This window comes from Rhinatrema bivittatum, chromosome 5 (genome assembly GCF_901001135.1).
Source record: "Rhinatrema bivittatum chromosome 5, aRhiBiv1.1, whole genome shotgun sequence".
NCBI classification, from domain to species: Eukaryota; Metazoa; Chordata; class Amphibia; order Gymnophiona; family Rhinatrematidae; genus Rhinatrema; species Rhinatrema bivittatum.
In genome coordinates, this window is record NC_042619.1 from 5,342,029 (window position 1) to 5,368,654 (window position 26,626).

The 26,626-nt window shown below is 45.1% G+C and overlaps 1 protein-coding gene across 1 annotated transcript in view; it reads left to right on the forward strand.

Annotated features, from left to right (window-relative positions):
* Nucleotides 1-22,918, forward strand: part of LOC115091454 (tachylectin-2-like) — a 29,992-nt gene extending 7,074 nt beyond the window's left edge. Inside the window, exons 2-4 of the mRNA XM_029601674.1 lie at nt 2,548-3,394; nt 10,572-10,752; nt 22,300-22,918. Coding sequence (XP_029457534.1) covers nt 2,548-3,394; nt 10,572-10,752; nt 22,300-22,506 — 1,235 coding nt within the window. The 3' untranslated portion in view covers nt 22,507-22,918. The remainder of the gene's footprint in view (nt 1-2,547; nt 3,395-10,571; nt 10,753-22,299) is intronic.
* Nucleotides 22,919-26,626: the final 3,708 nt, after the last annotated feature.

Consider the following 26,626-nt stretch of genomic DNA (forward strand, 5'->3'; position numbering starts at 1 on the left):
CCGCTCCATACAGGTTACCCCCATGCCTTCTGTTAAGGGTAGTAACTGCCGCTCCGTGCAGGTTACCCCCATGTTTCTGTTAAGGGTAGTAACTGCCGCTCCGTGCAGGTTACCCCCATGTTTCTGTTAAGGGTAGTAACTGCTCTCTGTGCAGGTTTCCCCCATGTTTCTGTTAAGGGTAGTAACTGCCGCTCCGTGCAGGTTACCCCCATGTTTCTGTTAAGTGAGTAACTGCCACTCATGCAGGTTACCCTCAAGTCTTCTGTTAAGGGCAGTAACTGCCGCTCCATGGAAGTTACCCCCTTGCCTTCTATTAAGGGCAGTAACTACTTCTCCATGCAGGATGAGAGGATTGAAAGACTCGGGGAGACTGGGTGGGAGGACTGAGAGAGGCTTGTGCAGGGATTAAGAGAGAGGCTAGAGGGAGCAGAATGAGACTGACAGAGACTGGAGGGGAGCGGATAGGGGGATTGAAAAAGAGAGACTGGTGTGGAGATTGAGAGAGGGAGAGATACTGTTAGAAAGGAGGGTCTGCCCCGCCTCCACAGCCCTTCAATTTTTGAAAACGCGAGGCTCTTGGGTACTGTGCATCCCGATTTCTTGGCTCGTGGTGTGTGCTTGATTGCATTAGGAACTTCCAAGTGGTGACCTTGTGAAGACCTTAATAAATGCCCTGTCACATACCATGTCAGTTTCTTATCCAATATTCTGGCCATAACCACGCATGCAACCAAAAACCATAAAGGTGAATTTTAAAAGCCTGATGCGTGCATCGATTAGGGGATACGCAAATCTGCTGGCCGGTGCGCGCTGAGTGCATTTTAAAAGCCACCCGAGTATGCGCATATCTGCCGCTGCACGCACAAATGCAAAGTTCCAAAAAAAGGGTAGGGAATGGGCGCTCCTGGATTTCCCGTTGAAATTAGTGCGTAAATACTTAGGCGCACAGGCGAGCTCCAGGTCCTCCTGCTGCGGATGATGTCAGTCATAAAATGAAGATAAGTAGCGCGGCAGGACTGTGCAGGGGCTAACAGGGGAGAAGGAGGTAGTTAAACTAAGGGGGTTTGGGCGCTCTGTCCCCTACGTGGGCGAACTGGGAATGAATTGGAAAAATGTTAATGGCGTTGGCGAGCATGGGCTTTTAATATCCCCCCAGTATGGTATAAAATGACCATGTCCCTGGGTGAGGGCCAACAAACACGTGTACATGTGCGTCCCACGTGCCCCTTTGAAAGTTACCATCCCTGTAAGTAGTTTAAACTGGATTAAATTCATTCACAGGTAAGCAATGGCGTGCCACTAGTGAAGGCCTGGCGGAGCAATCATGCAGCGAGATTTTGCATAATGGTTAATAACGTGGGTGAAATCGTTTAGAAAAATGCTGAAGACAGATCATTTCCAGCCTGCTTTTCCTGACAGTGGTTAAAGAGCAGGCCATTTTTGTTTTAAGTTTTCTCTGCTTTTATTATGAATGCAGTCTTATGTGAGCTGCTTTTGTTATCGGGTGGCACAAAAAAATGTTAAATAAATAGGAATAATCAAAAAATCTTTAATCATAAATCAAACAAAATTTAATAATACTACAATCATATATATAATTTCATACTATTTAACTTGCAGATTATATTCACAATATATATACAAAGCATTTTTCAATCTAACTAGATAAATGAAGCTTGACCGACGTGCCGCAAATGCGCAGTAGAGAGCAGCTCTACCGCGCATGTGCGGGCAAGCATGTCGGTCAAGCGGAGCGTCAGCTGTTAAAAAACATGGCGACGGCGAGGAGCTCTATCGGCGGTGAGGAGCGGCAGTGGCGACAGCGAGGAGCGGCAGCGAACTCGGTGGTGAGGGAGGGAGGGGGCGGCGGCAGCGAGGAGCAGCGAACTCTGTGGTGAGGGGAGGGGGCGGGGAGGAGCTGTGAACTCGGTGGTGAGAGTTAGGGGGGGTGAGAGTTAGGGAGGGTGAGAGTGGGAGAGGGAGGGGGAAGTGGGAGGGGGGAGGTGAGGAGAGAGGAGGAGGGGAGAGGGGGAAGTGGGGGGAGGGGAGGTGAGAGTGAGGGGGCGGTGAGGAGAGAGAGGGGAGAGGGAGGTGAGGAGAGAGGGAGGGGGAGGGGAGAGGGGGAGGGGAGGAGAGAGGGAGGGGAGGGGGGAGGGGAGGTGAGAAGGGAGGTGAGAGGGGCTGTGTTTGAAAATGGACTGAAAAAAAATGTAATGTAGCCCGTTTTAATGGGCTTAATGGCTTGTATATATATATAAATCAAACAACTTAAAACATACAATTTTCCAGCTCAAAAAAGACAAAACAAAACGAAAAACAGAAACAACCAAGTAAAATCCTCATACATAAATGTATGGTAGTGGGTTATGCCTTTATTGTTTGATTTATTGATACATGTTAAAAGATCTTTTGATTTTTTTTATAAGCTGTAGATACTCTCCTCATATGTATTTTGTTATTACATTCTGGTGGGTTAAGTGTATTTTACCAAAATGAGAGGAGCTATGTGGAGCTCTTCAGTGATGCTGCTTCTCCTTTGGGTTTTAGGAACCATTCTGTTTGCTGTGGATTCTTCTAATCACTGTAAGATTGGCTTGCCTCCAGCAGATTACAACGATAGTTTTTATGATCGATGCATTGATATTGGGAAGCTAGACAACGTTAGCCATGTCTTCTTCAGCCCAGAAGCAGAGATGTACGCTGTGCGGGGATCCGAGCTGTACGTAGGACCTCTGCCGAGCAGCCATTCTGAGGACTGGTTCCAGAAGGAAGCCAAACGTGTGGGGAAAACTGATTGGAACAAGTTCCGTATCATCCTCTTCCATCCTAATGGCACACTCTATGCCTCCACAAAAGATGGCGCCTTCTTCAAAGGGCCCCCACCACAGAACGAGAACGTGTCCTGGCTTTATGGGCAGGCAACAAGAGTAGGAAGCAGTGCATGGGATTACTTCTATGCTCTGTTTTTTGACTCTGATGGTCTCCTGTATGCAGTTGATAATCACGGGAAGCTTCTGAGGAGGAGCCCTCCAGATCACCCAGATCAATGGCACGACACAAGTGAAGTCGTTGGCGGGTATGGGTGGACAAGCTATTGTCATTTCATCTCTTTCCACCCAGATAGAAATCTCTGGTGCGTGGGAAGCAATGGGAAGATATTCAGGGGCAAGTCTCCCTCCACAATTAAAGGCTCCTGGATTGATGAGGCCCAGTGTCTGGGTTACGGTTACCAGCAATATAAAATCATGGCTTTCACCAAAGATAAAACCATTCTCAGCATGCTGAGCCTGGACTTCCAGGTCAAGGAAGGAAGGATCACCTCAATGGAGAGGGAGCTTTTAGAGGAGCAAACCTATGAAAATGTCAGCACCGTTCCCATGGATTCCACCTTCTCGTATGTATTGGTAATTCTGACATGCTAGAAATCCTGAGTATTCATTTCTACATTTCTTTCAGTTCAGAATATCTAAAGCTACAAACTCTGCCTAGATCAGGTCCTAAAATGTTCCTAGTCTGCGGTGATAGAATCCCCAGTTCAGGTTCTGGAGTAGAGAGATGTTCCCATTCCTTCATGTAGAAAGCAGCATGAGGTCTCCCACTGTAAGGAACTCTGCCCTAGTATCACAAGCACAGTTCTCTGATCTCCTGATGAAACACTGACATCCTAGTGAATATCGAGAATGTTAAAAGGCTAGCTTTCCAGAACCTGGGCATGTGCAGTAGCTGATTATGAAAGACAAAGTGCCCGAGTAATCTCCCTTTGAAAATGAGCTCATGTACAGTACGCCTACGTACTTTTCACCTGCTAGTCTTGAAGACTGAAAGGGTAAATAATGCGCACACTTTTGAATATCCCATGTATGCATTCTGTTTTACTCCCTTAATCTTAATGTGCACATAAGGAAAGCAAATTTCAGCCTGGGAAATGGCTTTGAAAGTTCTGCTCGATAGGGCTCCAGTGTTTGACCTTGGAATAAAGGCAACTTTCTGAGGGAGACAAATTTAGGTCTGAAACTACAGCCATATAACACAAATCCTCTTAGCAATTCAATATGGCCTAGATCAATGGTTTGCCATGCAGAGAAACCAGGGTTCATATCCCACTCCTCCCACTGACATTCCTTCTGTATCTCCTATTGCCTCAAATACTCACTAAGAATGTACACTCTTTGCAGAAAGCAAAATTGCTTACCTTGTAATAGGTGTTATCCCAGGACAGCAGGATGTAGTCCTCACATATGGGGGACGTCATTCACGGAGCCCTTAAGCGGGAAAAACTTCTGGCAAGTTTCTAGAAGCTTTTAACTGGCTGCCTGAGGCTACTGAGCATGCCCGGCATGCCATGATATTCCCTGCCACAGGGGTCTCACTTCAGTCTTGTATGTAGCAATAAGCGATAGTAAAATTAAATTAATAAAGTCTGAGTCCCAACTCCGCGGGGTGGCGGGTGGGTTCCGTGAGGACTACATCCTGCTATCCTGGGATAACACCTATTACAAGGTAAGCAATTTTGCTTTATCCCAGGACAAGCAGGATGCTAGTCCTCACATATGGGTGATTAGCAAGCTAGAGGCTGAGTCATTGTCCATGCAGGTAACCGGAATGCCCTGTTGAAGAAATGAGTCAGCCGAAGATCACAGCAGATTGGATGTAGAAGGAGTTGGGATTAAACTGGAAACAAGTTCTTTAAGACAGATTGTCCATAGGCTGCATCCTGTCGTCCTTCCTTGTCCAAACAGTAATGAGCTGCAAAGGTGTGAAGGGAACTCCATGTTGCTGCTTTACAAATGTCAATGATTGGCACTGAACGAAAATGTGCTACTGAGGTTGACATTGCTCTTACCGAATGTGCCTTTACTCGTCCCTGAAGAGGAAGGCCTGCTTTTCCATAGCAAAATTGTATGCAATCTGCTAACCAATTGGATAGAGTATGCTTTCCCACTGCTTTACCTGGCTTATTTGGGTCATAAGAGACAAAAAGCTGATTGGATTTTCTGATAGACGTAGTGCGATTTAAATAAAAGGACAATGCACGTTTACAGTCCAAAGTGTGTAAAGCCCTTTCGCCTTGGTGAGAGTGAGGCCTTGGAAAGAATGTGGGTAAAACTATTGTTTGATTTAAGTGGAATTCCGTAACTACTTTAGGAAGGAATTTTGGGTGTGTTCGGAGAACCACTCTGTCATGGAGAAACTTTGTATAAGGTTCATACGTGACAAGTGCCTGTAACTCACTAACCCTTCTAGCAGATGTGATGGCTATGAGGAAAATAGTTTTCCATGTGAGAAATTTAAGATCACAGGAATCTATGGGTTCGAAAGGAGAACGCATTAGTCCTGTTAAGACCAGATTTAGGTCCCATTGTGTAGCTGGGGGCCGAATTGGTGGTCTTAGGTGTGTTAGACCTCTCATGAATCTACTGACGAGAGGTTGCGTAGATATAGGTGCATCTCCTATTTTGTTATGATAAGCGGAGATTGCACTCAAATGTACTCTGATTGATGATGTTTGGAGACCAGAGTCTGATAGATGGTACAAATAGTCTAGAAGAGAAGCTGTGGGGCAAGTGAAAGGATCGATATTGTTTTGCTTGCACCAGAAAGTAAATCGTTTCCATTTGAAAGAATAATTCTTTCTCGTGGAAGGTTTTCGTGAAGCTATAAGCACTTGAGAAACATTAGTTGAAAGATTGAGTGGTTGTAAGATTAGGCTTTCAACATCCATGCTGTCAGGGATAGGGATTGAAGGTTGGGATGTCGTAACCGACCCTGATCCTGAGTGATGAGATTGGGAGCTACTCCCAGGTGTATTGGATCCCTGACTGACAGATCTAGCAGTGTGGGAAACCATACTTGCCGAGGCCAATATGGGGCTATGAAGATCATGGATCCCTTGTCCTGTTGTAGCTTCACCAGTGTCTTGGTGATGAGCGATATTGGAGGATAAGCATATAGTAGGCCTGAGTTCCAAGGGCGAGCAAAGGCGTCTTTGGCTGGTTGGTTCTTCTGTGTGCGCAGAAAACAGAAGTTGTCCACCTTGTGGTTCAGATGTGACGCAAAAAGTTCTGTTGATGGTTGTCCCCAACGTTGGAAGATTTTGTTCGCAATAGAGGGATTTAGAGACCATTCGTGCGGTTGGAACTGGCGACTGAGTCGGTCTGCTAGGACATTTTGAATCCCTGCTAGGTAAGTGGCCTGTAGGAACATTGAGTGGTTCAAGGCCCAGTCCCAAATTTGTGCAGCTTCCTGACAGAGGAGATACGAGCCCGTACCTCCCTGTTTGTTGATGTACCACATGGCTATAGTATTGTCTGTCTGTATTAGTACAGTCTTGTGTGAAAGGCAGTCCTTGAACTCATGCAGTGCATAACGGATTGCTCGAAGTTCCAGAAAATTGATTTGATATGTGGCTTCGAGTTTTGTCCAAGTTCCTTGAGTCTGAAGAGAGTGTACATGAGCTCCCCATCCCAAGGTGGATGCATCTGTAGTTAATGTTATTTGAGGGATCGGTTTTTGAAAGGGTAGGCCCTTGCGTAAATTGTCCTTGATTGTCCACCAGTGTAGCGAGGAGCGTAGTTGGTGGGTTACTTGGATCCGATAATGTAGTGGTTGAATGGCTTGGATCCACTGTGATCGAAGAGTCCATTGGGTTAATCTCATGGCAAGTCTGGCCATAGGAGTGACGTGAACCGTTGAAGCCATGTGGCCTAGTAAGATCAGAAACTGATGAGCTGTCACTTGTGGTTGTGTGGACATGGAGTACGCCAACTGGGACAGTGTTTGTGCACGGTCTTCTGGAAGAAAAGCTCGTGCAAGGTTTGTGTCCAATTCTGCTCCTATGTATTGGAGTAGATGAGACGGTTGCAGGTGGGATTTTTGATAATTGATGAGAAAGCCCAGTCTGTGAAGTAACTGTATTGTGTAATGTAGAGAAGTTAGTGCTCCTTGTTGTGACTGACTTTTTATTAGCCAATCGTCGAGGTAAGGGAACACATGAACACCTTGTTTGTGCAAATGTCCTGCTATTACTGCTAGGCATTTGGTGAATACTCTGGGAGCTGAGGTGAGGCCGAATGGTAAGACTCTGTATTGGAAATGCTGGTGTCCCACCTTGAATCTTAGGTACTTGCGATGAGGTGGGAATATAGGTATGTGAGTATATGCACCTTGGAGATCCAGAGAACAAAGCCAATCCCCTCTTTGTATGAGTGGAAGCATGGTGCCTAAGGATACCATTCTGAATTTTTCTTTCCTTAGAAATTTGTTTAGATTTCTGAGATCTAGAATGGGATGAAGGCCTCCGGTTTTCTTTGGAATGAGGAAATACCGGGAATAGAATCCTCTTCCCTTCTGAGAGTGTGGTACGTGTTCCACAGCTTTTGCTTTCAGAAGAGTAGATAATTCTGTTTGTAATTGAGGAATGTGTTCGAGATAGGAGTTTTGTGGTGGAAACTCCTGAGGGGGAGCTGTGAAGTCTAGGTGGTAACCCTGATGAACTATGGATAAGACCCACTGATCTGTTGTAATGCTTTCCCATTCGTTGTAAAATTGGGAAATTCTTCCCCCTACTGGTAATTCTGGATAAGGGTTTGGTTGGCTCTGCTCTCTGGGATGGCTTTCAAAAACCAGAGGTGGAAGCTGTTTGGGGCGGAGGCTGTGGCCTTGCAGCTCGTTGCTGTCGTTGCTGAGGACGTTGTTGAGGTCTTGTAGGCCGTGATCTAGAGGTCTGAGGGTAATATCTCCTTGGCCTGTAGAAAGGACGTCTTGTGTCCCTACGTGGCGGCTTGCGGGTAGGGTGAGATGCAGTGTCATGTGACAAAGTGGAGAGCTGCTTTAATGTTTCAGAGTGTTCTCTAAGCTGTGCAACAGCGTCTTGCACTTTTGTGCCGAACAAATTATCACCTTGGCAAGGCAAGTCCACTAGTTTGTCCTGTACTTCGGGACGTAAGTCCGAAGCCTTCAGCCAGGCCCATCTTCGTGCACTAATGCCAGATGTTGCAGTTCTGGAAGAAGTCTCAAAAGCATCATACGCCGCTCGTACCTCATGCTTTCCAGCATCTAGACCCTTTTGCACAATTTGTTGTGCTGCCTCTTGTTGTTGCTGAGGCAGGGATGGGAGAAATTCTTCTATCTGTTTCCAGAGATTTCTCTGGTGCTGCGTCATATACAGCTGATATGCAGCAATCTTGGAATTCAGCATGGCTCCCTGGTAAATCTTTCTTCCCATAAGGTCTAGGAATCTGTTGTCTTTCCCTGGAGGAATAGAGGCCTGCGTTCTGGATCTGCGTGATTTCTTTTGAGCAGATTCTACTACTAATGAGTTGTGTGGAAGTTGTGGTTTTTCAAAACCTGGGGCTGCTTGAACTAAATACGTGGAGTCCACTCTCCTGTTTACGCCAGGTGTTGTACATGGGTGTTCCCAAATTCTTTGTTGAAGGTGCAGTAGCACTTCATGCACTGGGATAGCCAAGTTATGTTTTGGGGGATCTACAAATTGTAGTATCTCCAGTGTCTGTTGTCTTTCATCTTTTTCAGCTTGGAGCTGAAAAGGGATGGATTCTGACATTTCCTGGATGAAAGAGGAAAACGATAAGTCCTCAGGAGGGGACTGTTTCTTAGCCTGAGGCGGAGTACCTTCTGATAAAAAATCTTCTGAAGAATGCTCCGATTGTGTATCCGACCATGTGTCTGTTGGGGGCTGGTATTGATGATGTTCCAGCCTTCTAGATGGTGACACCCCAGATGGGCCTTGTAAAGGATCTTGATTGTCAGGTGAACCATCACTGACTTCACTTTCCCTTTCTTCTTCAGGCTGTGTAGGCAAGGATGCTAAAAGGTCCTGATACCTTTTTGTCAGCATGGCATGCAATCTTTTTTCAGAAGAAACTTCTGGAGCATGCGTGGAAGTGTGCTTAGATTTTCCTGATGCCTTCTTTGATGATAAGATTTTTCCTTGTACAGGAGCTCTAGATGGAGCTAGGGTGTAATGAGGTGTTAACTGTGAAGTAGTTGGCATCGAGGAAGTTAGGAAAGAAAACATTGAAATGGGAATCATTGAGGAGATGGGCCTGGAAGCCATTGTGGATATCGAGGTTTGTGAAATAATGGATTCCATCGATGGCCCCGGCATTTGGATCGACGATGAGGCTGCTGATATCGGCTGAGGAGCCGGCATCGCTGAAAAACAGCTCGGGAAATCTATCGGCATAGACAGGGTTGTTAATGCAGACGCTGTAGCCGGCATCGGCATCGAGATCGATGATGGCACCGGCATCGAGATCGAGGACGGCATCGACTCGATAGTCGGCATCGACTGGTCCATCGGCATCGGCCCGGTGGCCGGCATCGACTGAGAAGTCGGCATCGACCCGGCGGTCGGCATCGACCCTAGGGTCGGCATCGGCGATGACGCCGGTATCTTCTCTTTGAGGGCATCAGTGACAATTTGCTTAATCAAAGCGGTTAAGTCTGTCACAGAAGTCGATGGCATCGATTCCCCTGCGGGTGTTACGGAGGTCGATGATAGCTTCCGTTGTTTAGATACCGGTTCCTCCGGCGGTGGCAATGGAGGAATTGAATGGTGCCTACGGTGTTTATGTTTTGGGCGAACTTCAGATACTGATTTTGACGATGCCACGGATGGTGATGGCGAAGAGGCATCCCCCGAACCCTCCGGGATCCTTTTCTTTATCAATATCTTTTTCGATATGCCCACCGGTGAGGATTTAGTCGAAGTCGTGGGAGACGGCGACGTCTGAATTTGAAAAATCTGAGCCATCTTTTCATGGCGAAGTTTCCTACCTTTCACCGTCATTTCTTGGCATTGGGCACAAGATGCGATGTCATGGTCTCCTCCCAGACAGCGAACGCACTCGACGTGCGGGTCCGTAATCGACATAGTCCGGTTGCAGGCCGGACATTTTTTGAATCCTGAGGTTTTCTCCGTCGACATCCGTCGATGAATTCGGACTCCCTTTTATCGAAAAAAGTATATGGTGTTTGTCACCAGCCGGTGACAGACCGAGTGAGATCCGTAAGGGGCAAAAAAACGTAATATGAACTTTATCGTTGTGAGGTAACTCACAGGGCTCCTATAAACCGCGATGCAGCTAGCAGCGCGGAAAAAAGAAGACTGGAGTGAGACCCCTGTGGCAGGGAATATCATGGCATGCCGGGCATGCTCAGTAGCCTCAGGCAGCCAGTTAAAAGCTTCTAGAAACTTGCCAGAAGTTTTTCCCGCTTAAGGGCTCCGTGAATGACGTCACCCATATGTGAGGACTAGCATCCTGCTTGTCCTGGGATAAAGGACTTATCATACCTGAAAAAAATGATGTAAGCTCCCCTGAGCTAAAATTCAGAAGGCAGTCTAGAAATACAAAATATTCCTTGTCTGCAGTGCACTGTAAGGGACCAGGCTCAAGTTACCTGAGAAGTATAGTATAGAGGAATATTCCTGCCATGGCTTACAAAATAACATCAGTGCCACTTAGCAAGGCTTTCATGTAGAGATTCACCACTTCAAACTAATAACAGAACAGCTCCTTAATGATAACCGATATATGTGTGTTTGTTAGATTTAAGAAAACCATCAAAACTGAGAGCTCCTTTACTCATGAGCATGGATTCACGGTGACCGCTGGGACTGAACTAGCAATCAAAGCTTCCATCCCTTTCGTAGCTGATGGTGGCACCAAGATCACTCTGAATACAAGCACCACTCACACCTGGAAATTAAATGAAGTCAACTCAACTGAGGTACTTCTGCAACCCCCTGTATTGTACTATAGTATACTGAGCTCAGGTACTTCTGCAACCCCCTGTATTGTACTATAGTAGAGATGTGAATCGTGTCCTCGATCGTCTTAACGATCGATTTCGGCTGGGAGGGGGAGGGAATCGTATTGTTGCCGTTTGGGTGTGTAAACTATCGTGAAAATCGTTAAAATCATGAGCCGGCACACTAAAACCCCCTAAAACCCACCCCCGACCCTTTAAATTAAATCCCCCACCCTCCCGAAACCCCCCCCCCCAAATGCTTTAAATTACCTGGGGATCCAGCGGTGGTCCAGAACGGCGGCGGTCCGGAACGGCCCCCTCAATTGAATCCTGTTGTCTTCAGCCGGCGCCATTTTGCAAAATGGCCGCCGCAAAATGGCGGCGGCCATAGACCAAAATGATTCGACGCAGGAGGTCGTTCCGGACCCCCGCTGGACTTTTGGCAAGTCTTGTGGGGGTCAGGAGGCCCCCCCAAGCTGGCCAAAAGTTCCTGGGAGTCCAGCGGGGTTCCGGGAGCGATTTCTTGCCGCGAATCGTTTTCCGTACGGAAAATGGTGCCGGCAGGAGATAGACTGCAGGAGGTCGTTCAGCGGGAAAACGATTCGCGGCAAGAAATCGCTCCCGGAACCCCGCTGGACTCCCAGGAACTTTTGGCCAGCTTGGGGGGGCCTCCTGACCCCCACAAGACTTGCCAAAAGTCCAGCGGGGGTCCGGAACGACCTCCTGCGTCGAATCATTTTGGTCTATGGCCGCCGCCATTTTGCGGCGGCCATTTTGCAAAATGGCGCCGGCTGAAGACAACAGGATTCAATTGGGGGGGCCGTTCCGGACCGCCGCCGTTCTGGACCACCGCTGGATCCCCAGGTAATTTAAAGCATTTGGGGGGGGGGGTTCGGGAGGGTGGGGGATTTAATTTAAAGGGTCGGGGGTGGGTTTTTGGGGGTTTTAGTGTGCCGGTTTTCCTGCCCTCCCCCTTCCCCCGATTTACGATTTTTTAACGATAAATCGGGGGAATTGGTATTGTATCGTGGCCCTAACGATTTTTGATGATTTAAAATATATCGGACGATATTTTAAATCGTCAAAAAACGATTCACATCCCTATACTATAGTATACTGAGCTCAGGTACTTCTGCAACCCCCTGTATTGTACTATAGTATACTGAGCTCAGGTACTTCTGCTACCCCCTGTATTGCACTGTAGTATGCGGAGCTCAGGTACTTCTGCATTCTCTATATTGCACTGTAGTACAATGAGCTCAGGTACTTCTGCATTCTCTGTATTGCACTGTAGTACAATGAGCTCAGGTACTTCTGCATTCTCTGTATTGCACTGTAGTACAATGAGCTTGGGTACTTCTGCATTCTTTATGTTGCACTGTAGTACAATGAGCTCAGGTACCTCTGCATTCTCTATATTGCACTGTAGTATGCGGAGCTCAGGTACTTCTGCATTCTCTGTATTGTATCGTAGTATACTGAGCTCAGGTACTTTTGCAACCCCCTGTATTGTACTGTAGTACAATGAGCTCAGGTACTTCTGCATTCTCTGTATTGTACTGTAGTATGCTGAACTCAGATACTTCTGCACTCCCTGCATTGTACTATAGTACAATGAGCTCAGGTACTTCTGCATTCTCTGTATTGCACTGTAGTACAATGAGCTCAGGTACTTCTGCATTCTCTGTATTGTACTGTAGTATGCGGAGCTCAGGTACTTCTGCATTCTCTGTATTGCACTGTAGTATGCGGAGCTCAGGTACTTCTGCATTCTCTGTATTGTACTGTAGTACTATGAGCTCAGGTACTTCTGCATTCTCTGTATTGCACTGTAGTACAATGAGCTCAGGTACTTCTGCATTCTCTGTATTGCACTGTAGTACAATGAGCACAGGTACTTCTTCTTTCTCTGCATTGTACTATAGTATGCTGAGCTCAGGTACTTCTGCATTCTCTGTATTGCACTGTAGTACAATGAGCTCATACTTCTGCACCCCCTGCATTGTACTATAGTGTGCTGAGCTCAGGTACTTCTGCACCCCCTGCATTGTACTGTAGTATGCTGAGCTCAGGTACTTCTGCATTCTCTGTATTGCACTGTAGTACAATGAGCTCAGGTACTTCTGCATTCTCTGTATTGCACTGTAGTATGCGGAGCTCAGGTACTTCTGCATTCTCTGTATTGCACTGTAGTACAATGAGCTCAGGTACTTCTGCATTCTCTGTATTGCACTGTAGTACAATGAGCTCAGGTACTTCTGCATTCTCTGTATTGCACTGTAGTACAATGAGCTCAGGTACTTCTGCATTCTCTGTATTGCACTGTAGTACAATGAGCTCAGGTACTTCTGCATTCTCTGTATTGCACTTTAGTACAATGAGCTCAGGTACTTCTGCACCCCCTGCATTGTACTGTAGTATGCTGAGCTCAGGTACTTCTGCATTCTCTGTATTGCACTGTAGTACAATGAGCTCAGGTACTTCTGCACCCCCTGCATTGTACTATAGTATGCTGAGCTCAGGTACTTCTGCACCCCCTGCATTGTACTGTAGTATGCTGAGCTCAGGTACTTCTGCATTCTCTGTATTGCACTGTAGTACAATGAGCTCAGGTACTTCTGCACCCCCTGCATTGTACTATATAGTATGCTAAGCACAGTGCAGGCTGTGCTTAGCTATCAGCTCAGCTCAATATTTCTACGTTTCTTCAGCTGAATGTTAATATCCTGAGCTGGATACAAGGTAGGATTACCTGCGAGCTTAGCTCAAGTACTTTTCCTCTGTTCTTTGCACTGCCTGTTGAACAGTAAATGGGAATTCTTACTGAGTCCTCGCAATTAAGTAAAATTACATTTAAAACTTAAAAATTGATAAATCAAGTCAAAAACCCCCTCAAAGTGGTGCACAATGCAATTGTCACATGAATATAATATATTACATCTTAAACATGTTAATTAATTTATTTGATTATATTAAGCCACAAAAGAATCTACATAAATACCAATGTGGCACAATACAATCAAATGAAAATATCCTTGACCTTTTAAAAGTAAAAATACTAGGGATGTGAATCGTTTTTTGACGATTTAAAATATCGTCCGATATATTTTAAATCGTCAAAAATCGTTAGAGGCGATATTTAATAGGAATTCCCCCGATTTATCGTCAAAAATCGTAAATCGGGGGAATTTTGCAGTACGGCAACACGACTCGAGTGCAGGAGGTCGTTCCCGGACCCCCGCTGGACTTTTGGCAAGTCTTGTGGGGGTCAGGAGGCCCCCCCTAGCTGGCCAAAAGTCCCTGGGGGTCCAGCGGGGGTCCGGGAGCGATCTCCTACGCTCGTGACGTCGGGGGGACAGGAACCAAAATGGCGCCGGCGCTACCTTTGCCCTGTCAGGCCGGCGCCATTTCTATCAACGCACCAGTGGCCCGAGAGTGGAAGATCACAACGGGACCCCCCCCCCCCCCCCACTGGACCCCAGGTAATTTAAGACATTTTGGAGGGGTTTGGGAGGGTGGGGGATTTATTTTAAAGGGTCGGGGTGGGTTTTAGGGATGTTTTAGTGTGCCGGTTTTCCCGCCCTCCCCCGATTTACACGATATTTTAAAACTCAAAACTGCGACGATCCGATTCCCTCCCCCCCCAGCCGAAATCGATCGTTAAGACGATCGATCACACGATTCACATCTCTAAAAAATACTGCAGAGAAGAGTGGGATCCTGTTACACCATGAAAGCTGGTTAGAAGTGGATGAGCTTTAGAGACCACATTGGTTCCTCCTTCAGATGAAGAGACTTGTGTAGTCTTAAGATTATGTACCAGAAGATCTTTTCGTGCCTACAAAAAGATTCCCAGGTTTTGTTGGATTAATATGGCTCTTAGGACTCTGCACTACACAGAAACTTAGTAACTAACAGCAGATGAAGACCACAATGGCCCATCTAGTTTGCCCAGTAGAGATTAATCTAATTTGGGTAAATGCACCTAAAACCCCTTATGCAACCCAACACAAGCTTTCCCCTCCAGCTCATGATGTGTACCTAAGAACATAAGAAAATGCCATACTGGGTCAGAGCAAGGGGCCATCAAGCCCAGCATCCTGTTTCCAACAGTGGCCAATTCAGGCCATAAGAACCTGGCAAGTACCCAAACACCAAGACGATCCCATGCTACTGATGCCAGTAAGAGCAGAGGCCACCTGCACATCTGTCCCAAACATGCCCAAAATTTACCATGTGATGGCTTTCACCACCTGTGCTTGTAGGCTATTTCAGGCCTTCCCAACTTTAACTTTGCTTCTTACAAAATCAATACTTAAAGCCCAGGCCCCCTTCTGTGTCTTATTACCACATTTTGCAATAATGCTCACAGCCACCAGAATTAGTGATGCTTTGGTAAAACAAAGAAACAAAACGTTCCAGCCTCCTACTGCTCCTTGATCCTGGTCCCTCTATGCTGTTGGACTGCTGCTGTTTAAGAGTGTAATTGCTGCACTGTACGGGTGAACCCAGTGCCTTGGCTGCTTATAACTATTTGAGACACCAACCCCAAGATCCACCAATGTAGGTAATTCTACAAATACCAAAATCAACAACCTACATCAAAAAATGTTTTTTTACATTTGTTTTCCTTTCTTCTTGTCTTCCATCAACCTATAAATCTCCAACCTAGATTACCAACATTATTCCAAACTCTTTCTTCAAGACAAAAATTCTTTTCTACAAAATAAAATTTGTATAGAGGAAAGTGGTCATTTCATAAAGTTTAAAGTTACCATCCAGGTTAACTTTATTACTATTTTTTAATCACGAACAACCACCATCCCCCAATATTTTATTTACTATTTATTCAAAAATTAATTTTTGTAACTTTTTTTTTTAATTTGATTAAATCTTGTCAAAAATGAATTTTTGTCAAAGACAGATGGAACAGTCCACCGCTGTCAACAAGGAGCTCTTCATTCTTCATACAACTGAGATCTAAATAGTTCATATGCATTCTCCCACAAACATCACGATTGTACTTAGCTTTTACTCAATCCACATTGAAAGATGCCGAAACATCCATTCACGGCAGCGTGTTAGCCCGACATGGCCAAGTTTCGTAGAAAATCTTCATCAGGGTAAAAACGCTTGCCCACCGCTCCACTCAACTCAAGAATGCAGACCATTAATCTTGTCCGTTCATTTCTTTCATAATTTCAAACTGCCCGCTCCGCATTGCAATGACTTTCTTTTCTTAAAAATGGCGAACCTGTACGCCCATCCGTAACGTCCTCATTTAAAGGGACTACATCATGTGACACCATCCTGACATAATAGAGAATAGTCTCCCCCTTTCCATCCAATTAAAGTAACGATAATCAGTCCACCTGGTCATTTAATCCAAATGGGGCTTCTTGTTTAAGTTTATGAATCCATAATTGTTCTCTATAGTTCAACAGCGATGCCATATCCGCAAAAGACGCTGTACTATCCACTTTCTCGATCACAGTCCACTTAAAGTCCGCAAAGCTGTGTTCTTGCTCAATACAGTGTCTGACCAATGGTGCTGTCAATACCTTGTTGTTAATTCTGGACCTATGTTCCATCAATCATATTTTCACAGCCCTCTTAGTCCATCCTACATAAACTTTCGGACATCCGCAAATGATTGCATAAATCACATTGCTTGTATTGCAATCAGTCCAGCAAGTATGGCTCACCTTCAAACCAGTATTGGGCTCAACCCAAATATCGCCTTCAATGGCATTCTCACACACCGTACAGACTCCACATTTCAAATGTCCTCCTTCTCAAGGCAAGTTAACTTTGCTGCTCATGTTAGCCTTCAGCCCCTTCACCACCTTATCTCGAATATTTGGGCTATGTGTAGTGGCAAACATAGGCATCTGATTACCCTAACAGGGTAATCAACAACTTTGCCAATTCTATAACTTTACAAACTCCTTTTAATTGGCAATTTGTTCTCTCTGTTAAATTACTATCATCTCTTCACTGTTCCAAGTTGTATTATGTCCCTGTTTCATTGTAACTGCTACTTTTTCTTTTAGCACCTGTTAATGTTCTTATTATATCCCCTTTGTCACATCTTGTTAATTGTAAACCGGCATGATGCAATTCCCATCGCGAATACCGGTATAGAAAAACTCTAAATAAATAAATAAATAAATAAATAAATCTCCACAAATGCATTATGTAAGCCCAGCACATGCCAATGTTTCTTAACAGAAGCAATTATGGCGGGAGCTGAAGTACTCTGCTGTAGTACATTCACCAATCAGTCTTGTTCTTTATGAGAACGATATTGTAACAGCTGTGTCCGGTCACTAAATCTCGCTCTTTTATACGCCTGCCGAATCACTTTGGAGGGATACCCTCGAGTTTTAAACCTCTCCATCAATACTCCCACTTGAACCTCAAACTCCTCTTTTGAGGAACATATCCATTTAATCCTGAAGAATTGGGAGACAGGTAATCCTCTTTTAAATGAAGTGGCATGGTGAATATAACGTAGGAGATTATTTTTATCTGTCGGTTTTCTGTTTACCGTCGTTGTAATTTGCTGATCTTGAATTTTTACCAAGACATCGAAATAGGCAATGCAGTGCGCACTATACTGGTGTGTGAACCGTAAATTCTTATCCAAAGAATTTATCCATACCATAAATTCATCTAAAGACTCTTTAGAAGATTGCCAAACTATAAACACATCGTCTATGTAGCGATGCCATTTAATGATCTTTGACCACCACTGAGAAGCATAAATGTACTTTTCTTCAAAGTTAGACACAAATAGATTCACTAATGACGGTGCAAGTGGTGACCCCACCGTGGACTTCATGAAAATAATCTTCCTTAAAACAAAAATGGTTGTTAAACAATACCAACTCTGTAAGGGCAGTCAAAAAATTCACCAATATCCTAGATGGTCCCTGATGATGTTCCAGCGCTTCCCTCACAATATCCAATGCCGCCTGCTGGGGAATGCAAGTATATAGTGAAGCTATGTCCATAGTAACTAATAAGACTGGACCACCCCCAAATCTATTTCAGCCAAAAGATTCAAAAAATGTATGGTATCTTTGAGATATGAAGCTTTTTGTTTAACTATTGGTTGCAGAAACTGGTCAACAAAAATTGCAGGTGGCTCTAAATCCATCCCTTGCAACGACACTATGAGATGTATAGGAGGCTTCTTCAAATCTTTATGTATTTTAGGAAGTCCATAGATCAAAGGAATTTTTGGATGGTTCACTGTCAAAAAAGTTCTTTCTTTGTCTGACAAACCCTTAGTGGCTTCCACTAACTCCTTCACCTTGTCCCTCAAAAAAATCGTAGGATTATCATGTATCCTATCATACACCATCCGATCATTCAAATGGTTTAACATAACATTTTCATACGTAGTCCTGTCTTGAACCACGATTGCCCCCCCTTTGTCAGTAGGTTTAATTACCAACTCCTCGCAATTTGCCAACGATTGTAAAGCTTCTCGCTGTTCAACCGATAGATTACAAAACACTTTTTTATGGTTTAATCATTCAAAAGCTTCAATATCCCTCAGTACCAACTCTTTAAATGTTATCACATAGGGGCCAAATGGACCCAGTGGATTCTATCTTGATTTCACTATTGACTGATCTTGTGTCATAGGACCTCCCTGAAAAAATAATCATCGGTTTAACTTTCTAATAAACCGATGCAATGCAATCCTGCTCTCAAACGAATTGTGGAAGTTTGTTGGCACAAATGACAGCCCATTGTCTAATACTTGTTCCTGTATGGGGCTTAAAGCAACCTCTGAAAGGTTGACTACAGATGTTGACCTTTGTAATTTTGTTGTCGCGTCCTCTCGTATATCTCAGCTCCGGCACTCCTTCTTTTTCCCTTGTTGACGCTGATCCCATTTTCCTTTTAATTGACCTCCTGTCTCCTGTAAAAAAGACTTTGAAGCCCGGGACTCTATCACCCCCACTTCCTCCTGTTCATCAGACCCACTAGAGCTGTCTCCAGACGAAAATGTGAAGTGTAACTTCCTTTACCCTTTTTCTACCCCCTTCTTTTCCATCCAATTATATACTTTGTTGTTCGAATAGTCCCCTTGATTTCATTTGAATTTTTTTACTTTGACCTCCTTAATCCCATTCCGGAACTCATCCAAAGAATTTTTGAATTCAATGAGTTTATTGTCAAACTCCGTTATCTTATTATTCAACTCTGCTGTCTGTTTTAAAGCCTTCTCAGAAACATAGAAAAATAGAAACATAGAAATGACGGCAGAAGAAGACCAATCGGCCCATCCAGTCTGCCCAGCAAGCTTCACACTTCTTTTTTTCTCATACTTATCTGTTTCTCTTGGCTCCTAGTAACCTTTGGTTCTATTTCCCTTTCACCCCCACCATTAATGCAGAGAGCAGTGATGGAGCTGCATCCAAGTGAAATATCAAGCTTGATTAGTTAGGGGTAGTAACCGCCGCAATAAGCAAGCTACACCCATACTTATTTGTTTACCCAGACTATGTTATTCAGCCCTTATTGGTTGTTTTTCTTCTCCCCTGCCGTTGAAGCAGAGAACTATGCTGGATAAGCGTGAACTATTAGTTTTACTTCTCTCCTGCCGTAGAAGCAGAGAGCTATGCTGGATATGCATGAAGTATTAATTTTTCTTCTCCCCTGCTGTTGAAGCAGAGAGCTATGCTGGATATGTATTGAAAGTGAAGTGTTGGTCTTCCTCCCCTGCCGTTGAAGCAGAGAGCTATGCTGGATATGCGTGAAGTATTAGTTTTTCTTCTCCCCTGCCGTTGAAGCAGAGAGCTATGTTGGATATGTATTGAAAGTGAAGTATGCATTGAAAGCCACATTATCTATCAACAAATATTGAATAAGCCTAATAATTGGTAATACCTATAGCTTATGAACTCTTCGTTAATTTTACATACTCTTGCCCACCCCTGGTTTTTTTGGGGGGGTTTTTTTAATTTGGAGATGGCAGCCCTCCATCCTTCCGCTCCGTGAAGGTGGAACACCAACCACTGGCCACTGGCATCCCGCTCCGTGAATGCCTCTGTGGCTACTGCCGCTCCGTGCAGTGTTTTGCTGCCTCCTCTTTATACACTTCCTCTAGACCTGATGGATCCACAGTGTTTATTCCACGCCCCTTTGAAGTCCTTCACAGTTTTGGACTTCACCACTTCCTCCGGAAGGGCATTCCAGGCATCCACCACTCTCTCCGTGAAGAAATATTTCCTGACATTGGTTCTTAGTCGTCCTCCCTGGAGCCTCAGCTTGTGACCTCTGGTTCTGCTGATTTTTTTCTGACGGAAAAGGTTTGTCGTTGTCTTTGGATCATTAAAGTTTTTCAAGTATCTGAAGGTCTGAATCATATCACCCCTGCTCCTCCTTTCCTCCAGGGTGTACATATTTAGATTCTTCAATCTCTCTTCGTATGACATCCGATGAAGACCCTCCACCTTTCTGATCGCTCTTCTCTGTACCGCTTCCATCTTGTCTCTGTCTCTTTGTAGATACGGTCTCCAGAACTGAACACAGTACTCCAGGTGAGGCCTCACCAAGGACCTGTACAAGGGGATAATCACTTCCCTTTTCTTACTCGATATCCCTCTCTCTATGCAGCCCAGCATTCTTCTGGCTTTTGCTATCGCCTTGTCGCATTGTTTCGCAGACTTCATATCATTAGACACTATAACTCCTAGGTCCCTCTCCTGCTCCGTGCACATCAGCCTTCTCCCCCCCCCATCGAATACAGTTCATTTGGATTTCCACTCCCCATATGCATGACTTTGCACTTCTTGGTATTGAATCTCAGCTGCCATATCTTCATCAATCTGCTGTCCCATATCTTCATCAATCTGCTGTCCCAATTCTGTCAAACACTTCTGCACCCTATTAACTATAAGGAGCATCAGATCTAAAGAACACTTATTTAAGATGGCAGTCCAAGGGTTCACAAATTCGTTATCTTCGAAAAACAGCATAGGAATCTTATGCATTCTTAAGCCTCTGGGAATGATCTCCTGCTTGATATACTCCACTAACGTCACTCCGTGCAATTCAGACCTAATAAGCTTTTTATTTAATCTCAAAAGTTCAGCCCATTGTTGTGTTTCATTTGAGATCCAAGAATAATGATGTTTGTTTCTTAATATCTACAATCTGATCAGAGGTGTAGCTGAAAACATTACGCCACGTGTCCATGATGCAAAAACCTCCCACCAATTGTGGAACACTATGTAACACACCAACCCAAGATCCACCAATGTAGGTAATTCTACAAATACCAAAATCAACAACCCACATCAAAAATGTTTTTACATTTGTTTTCCTTTCTTCTTGTCTTCCATCAACCTATAAATCTCCAACCTAGATTACCAACATTATTCCAAACTCTTTCTTCAAGACAAAAATTCTTTTCTACAAAATAAAATTTGTATAGAGGAAAGTGGTTGTTTCATAAACTTTAAAGTTACCATCCAGATTAACTTTATTACTATTTTTTAATCACAAACAACCACCATACCCCAATATTTTATTTACTATTTATTCAAAAATTAATTTTTGTAATATTTTTTTTTCAATTTGATTAAATCTTGTCAAAAATGAATTTTTGTCAAAGACAGATGGAACAGTCCACCGCTGGCAACAAGGAACTCTTCGTTCTTCATACAACTGAGATCTAAATAGTTCATATGCATTCTCCCACAAACATCACGATTGTACTTAGCTTTTATTCAATCCACATTGAAAGATCTTGAAACATCCATTCATGGCAGCATGTTAGCCCGACATGGCCAAGTTTAGAAGAAAATCTTCATCAGGGGAAAAACTCTTGCCCACCGCTCCACTCAACTCAAGAATGCAGATCATTAATCTTGTCCGTTCATTTCTTTCATAATTTCAAACTGCCCGCTCCGCATTGCAATGACTTTCTTTTCTCAAAAATGGCGAACCTGTACACCCATCCGTAACATCCTCATTTAAAGGGACTACATCTTTCGGCATCTTTCAATGTGGATTGAGTAAAAGCTAAGTACAATCGTGATGTTTGTGGGAGAATGCATATGAACTACTTAGATCTCAGTTGTATGAAGAACGAAGAGTTCCTTGTTGGCAGCGGCGGACTGTTCCATCTGTCTTTGACAAAAATTCATTTTTGACAAGATTTAATCAAATTATTTAAAAAAAAAGTTACAAAAATTCATTTTTGAATAAATAGTAAATAAAATATTGGGGGATGATGGTTGTTCGTGATTTAAAAAATAGTAATAAAGTTAACCTGGATGATAACTTTAAACTTTATGAAACGACCACTTACCTCTATAACTATGTGAAAGCTAAAAAAAATATTGTATACGGGAATGGTAAAGAGCAGTTCCCAGAAGCCCTGCTGTGAATATCTTCTTAAAATGAAAGAACTGCATAAGTTCATCTCTCAGAACTACTGAGCTCTGAGGCAATGCAAGCCCTGGGCAAAAGATTTGATATTTGACTGCTTTCTCCTTGCAGACCGAGTTCAGCAAGACCTCGAACTTTGTGGTGCCTTCTGGTAAATCGATTAAACAAACCGCCGTGATCCAGAGGGCGCAGATTGATGTGCCGTACTGTGCCAAGGTTCGCACGCGCTTTGGGTTTGAAACCACCATCTTGGGCATATGGAATGGGGCCTCTGTCTTCAACCTGGTTGTGAAGCAGGAAGATGTTACAGGGAAATAAACCCAGCCGCACTCCTGCTCATAGAGAATTTAAGGCTGCATGCAGCGTTGTGAGAGCAATAATGAGGGCAGTAAAGGCGCCCACATAGGGGAGGGGATGCTACCAATAGCAAACTGCATAGAATGAAAGATTTTCCAGATTCTGCTTTGTCTGCTCTTATTCCACAGATGAATCAGGGCCCTCTGCTTGATCAGTGTGAGATCTCCTCAGTGGCTCACTGCCTTGACAGTTATTCACTTAGGGCTTTATTTTTAAATGCATTTACACGCTTGAAACTGGGTTTTACACGTGTAAATGCACTTTACCCGTGTAAGTGAGCTTTTGAAAATTGCTACAATAGTAGTTACATTCACCTGTGTATCACTTCTGCTTCTCTGTTCAATGTTAGCAATAAATGAATAAAAGATCCAGATTTGGTTGTGTTGTGCTATGCTGTTCCCCACTGTTATAGAAACCAGGCAAGGCATTGGTTTGATACCTGGGGAAAGAGTTACCTTTCAAAATCTATATTTTTCTATTTTATTTGTGTCACATTCTTTTTATTCAAATTTTGAGAAAAATATTACAGCTGTAAATAACATCTGACCAACAAAGCAGTTAAAATACAATGAACAATAGAACAAGGTACATCGTCAGCCACAGAAGAAAACTTTATAATGACAAAACATCCTTTAATAGTCCTGTGGCCTCTATGATCAATGTCTGGAACCCTCTGACCCCCAAGACGCACACATAACTAAACTTCTCCTATACACTGTCCCTGGTCAGAAGAATTGTGCACAGCTTTACTAACTACCACATGAAGAATGAGGTCCCCAATATCTCAGGAGAGGTGTCTACAGATTCTATTTATATTCTGTGGGTCACTCAAGGAGTCCATCTCCTCATCAGCCAATCACTCACAGTCTGACACTAAAAGAAACCAACTCCTATCCTGGATGCTGGGAAGCAGTCCCAAACTATAAATCACTGAATCTTCAGGTAATGCGGTATTCACCATCTGTCTCTTATTATTTTGTAACCTTACTCCAAAAAGCATCCAAACAGGGTCAGAGAATGAGAGACAGACTTCCTCCAACAGTTATCACAATTATCAGCGGGAAACCTCTTTAGATGAGCTGCATTTATGTAAAGCCTTGAAATAATTTATCTGCAGATATCTGGAGAAACAGAGCACCGCCAAATTATATTTTATATCTAGGCCCATTCAATTGAGCTCTCTGAATCTAATTTCCTAATTTTGTGCAGTTGGCAGCAAAGCATCTACTGTCCCCTCCTACAATGCCATGTACATATGGCCGAGTCAGCCACAAGTACCCTTAAAGAGCAATGTGCCCACTTTAGGGCTGCACACTGATAGGGTCTCTTTGGGGATGGAACCTCAGGATAACTAAAACATGCTCTCTTACTCCCAAGGCCTGGATTCTTTCTCGGGTGTGGGCTGCACACTGATAGGGTCTCTTCGGGGATGCTAGAACATGCTCTCTTACGCCCAAGGCCTGGATTCTGTCTCGGGTGCGGGCTGCACACTGATAGGGTCTCTTCGGGGAATGCTAGAACATGCTCTCTTACTCCCAAGGCCTGGATTCTGTCTCGGGTGTGGGCTGCACACTGATAGGGTCTCTTCGGGGATGCTAGAACATGCTCTCTTACTCCCAAGGCCTGGATTCTTTCTTGGGTGCGGGCTGCACACTGATAGGGTCTCTTTGGGAATGCTAGAACATGCTCTCTTACTCCCAAGGCCTGGATTCTTTCTTGGGTGCGGGCTGCACACTGATAGGGTCTCTTCGGGGACGCTAGAACATGCTCTCTTACTCCCAAGGCCTGGATTCTTTCTTGGGTGCGGGCTGCACACTGATAGGGTCTCTTCGGGGATGCTAGAACATGCTCTCTTACGCCCAAGGCCTGGATTCTGTCTCGGGTGCGGGCTGCACACTGATAGGGTCTCTTCGGGGAATGCTAGAACATGCTCTCTTACTCCCAAGGCCTGGATTCTGTCTCGGGTGTGGGCTGCACACTGATAGGGTCTCTTCGGGGATGCTAGAACATGCTCTCTTACTCCCAAGGCCTGGATTCTTTCTTGGGTGCGGGCTGCACACTGATAGGGTCTCTTTGGGAATGCTAGAACATGCTCTCTTACTCCCAAGGCCTGGATTCTTTCTTGGGTGCGGGCTGCACACTGATAGGGTCTCTTCGGGGACGCTAGAACATGCTCTCTTACTCCCAAGGCCTGGATTCTTTCTTGGGTGCGGGCTGCACACTGATAGGGTCTCTTTGGGAATGCTAGAACATGCTCTCTTACTCCAAGGCCTGGATTCTTTCTTGGGTGCGGGCTGCACACTGATAGGGTCTCTTCGGGGAATGCTAGAACATGCTCTCTTACTCCCAAGGCCTGGATTCTTTCTCGGGTGCGGGCTGCACACTGATAGGGTCTCTTCGGGGAATGCTAGAACATGCTCTCTTACTCCCAAGGCCTGGATTCTTTCTCGGGTGCGGGCTGCACACTGATAGGGTCTCTTCGGGGATATTAGAACATGCTCTCTTACTCCCAAGGCCTGGATTCTTTCTTGGGTGCGGGCTGCACACTGATAGGGTCTCTTCGGGGAATGCTAGAACATGCTCTCTTACTCCCAAGGCCTGGATTCTTTCTCTGGTGCGGGCTGCACACTGATAGGGTCTCTTCGGGGAATGCTAGAACATGCTCTCTTACTCCCAAGGCCTGGATTCTTTCTCGGGTGCGGGCTGCACACTGATAGGGTCTCTTTGGGGATGCTAGAACATGCTCTCTTACGCCCAAGGCCTGGATTCTGTCTCGGGTGCGGGCTGCACACTGATAGGGTCTCTTTGGGAATGCTAGAACATGCTCTCTTACTCCCAAGGCCTGGATTCTTTCTTGGGTGCGGGCTGCACACTGATAGGGTCTCTTCGGGGACGCTAGAACATGCTCTCTTACTCCCAAGGCCTGGATTCTTTCTTGGGTGCGGGCTGCACACTGATAGGGTCTCTTTGGGAATGCTAGAACATGCTCTCTTACTCCCAAGGCCTGGATTCTTTCTTGGGTGCGGGCTGCACACTGATAGGGTCTCTTCGGGGAATGCTAGAACATGCTCTCTTACTCCCAAGGCCTGGATTCTTTCTCGGGTGCGGGCTGCACACTGATAGGGTCTCTTTGGGGATACTAGAACATGCTCTCTTACTCCCAAGGCCTGGATTCTTTCTTGGGTGCGGGCTGCACACTGATAGGGTCTCTTCGGGGAATGCTAGAACATGCTCTCTTACTCCCAAGGCCTGGATTCTTTCTTGGGTGCGGGCTGCACACTGATAGGGTCTCTTCGGGGAATGCTAGAACATGCTCTCTTACTCCCAAGGCCTGGATTCTTTCTCGGGTGCGGGCTGCACACTGATAGGGTCTCTTTGGGGATGCTAGAACATGCTCTCTTACGCCCAAGGCCTGGATTCTGTCTCGGGTGTGGGCTGCACACTGATAGGGTCTCTTCGGGGAATGCTAGAACATGCTCTCTTACTCCCAAGGCCTGGATTCTTTCTCGGGTGCGGGCTGCACACTGATAGGGTCTCTTCGGGGATGCTAGAACATGCTCTCTTACTCCCAAGGCCTGGATTCTTTCTCGGATGCGGGCTGCACACTGATAGGGTCTCTTCGGGGATGCTAGAACATGCTCTCTTACTCCCAAAGCCTGGATTCTTTCTCGGGTGCGGGCTGCACACTGATGGCGTCTCTTTGGGGAATGCTAGAACATGCTCTCTTACTCCCAAAGCCTGGATTCTTTCTCGGGTGCGGGCTGCACACTGATGGCGTCTCTTTGGGGAATGCTAGAACATGCTCTCTTACTCCCAAAGCCTGGATTCTTTCTCGGGTGCGGGCTGCACACTGATGGCGTCTCTTTGGGGAATGCTAGAACATGCTCTCTTACTCCCAAGGCCTGGATTCTTTCTTGGGTGCGGGCTGCACACTGATAGGGTCTCTTCGGGGAATGCTAGAACATGCTCTCTTACTCCCAAGGCCTGGATTCTTTCTCGGGTGCGGGCTGCACACTGATAGGGTCTCTTTGGGGATGCTAGAACATGCTCTCTTACGCCCAAGGCCTGGATTCTGTCTCGG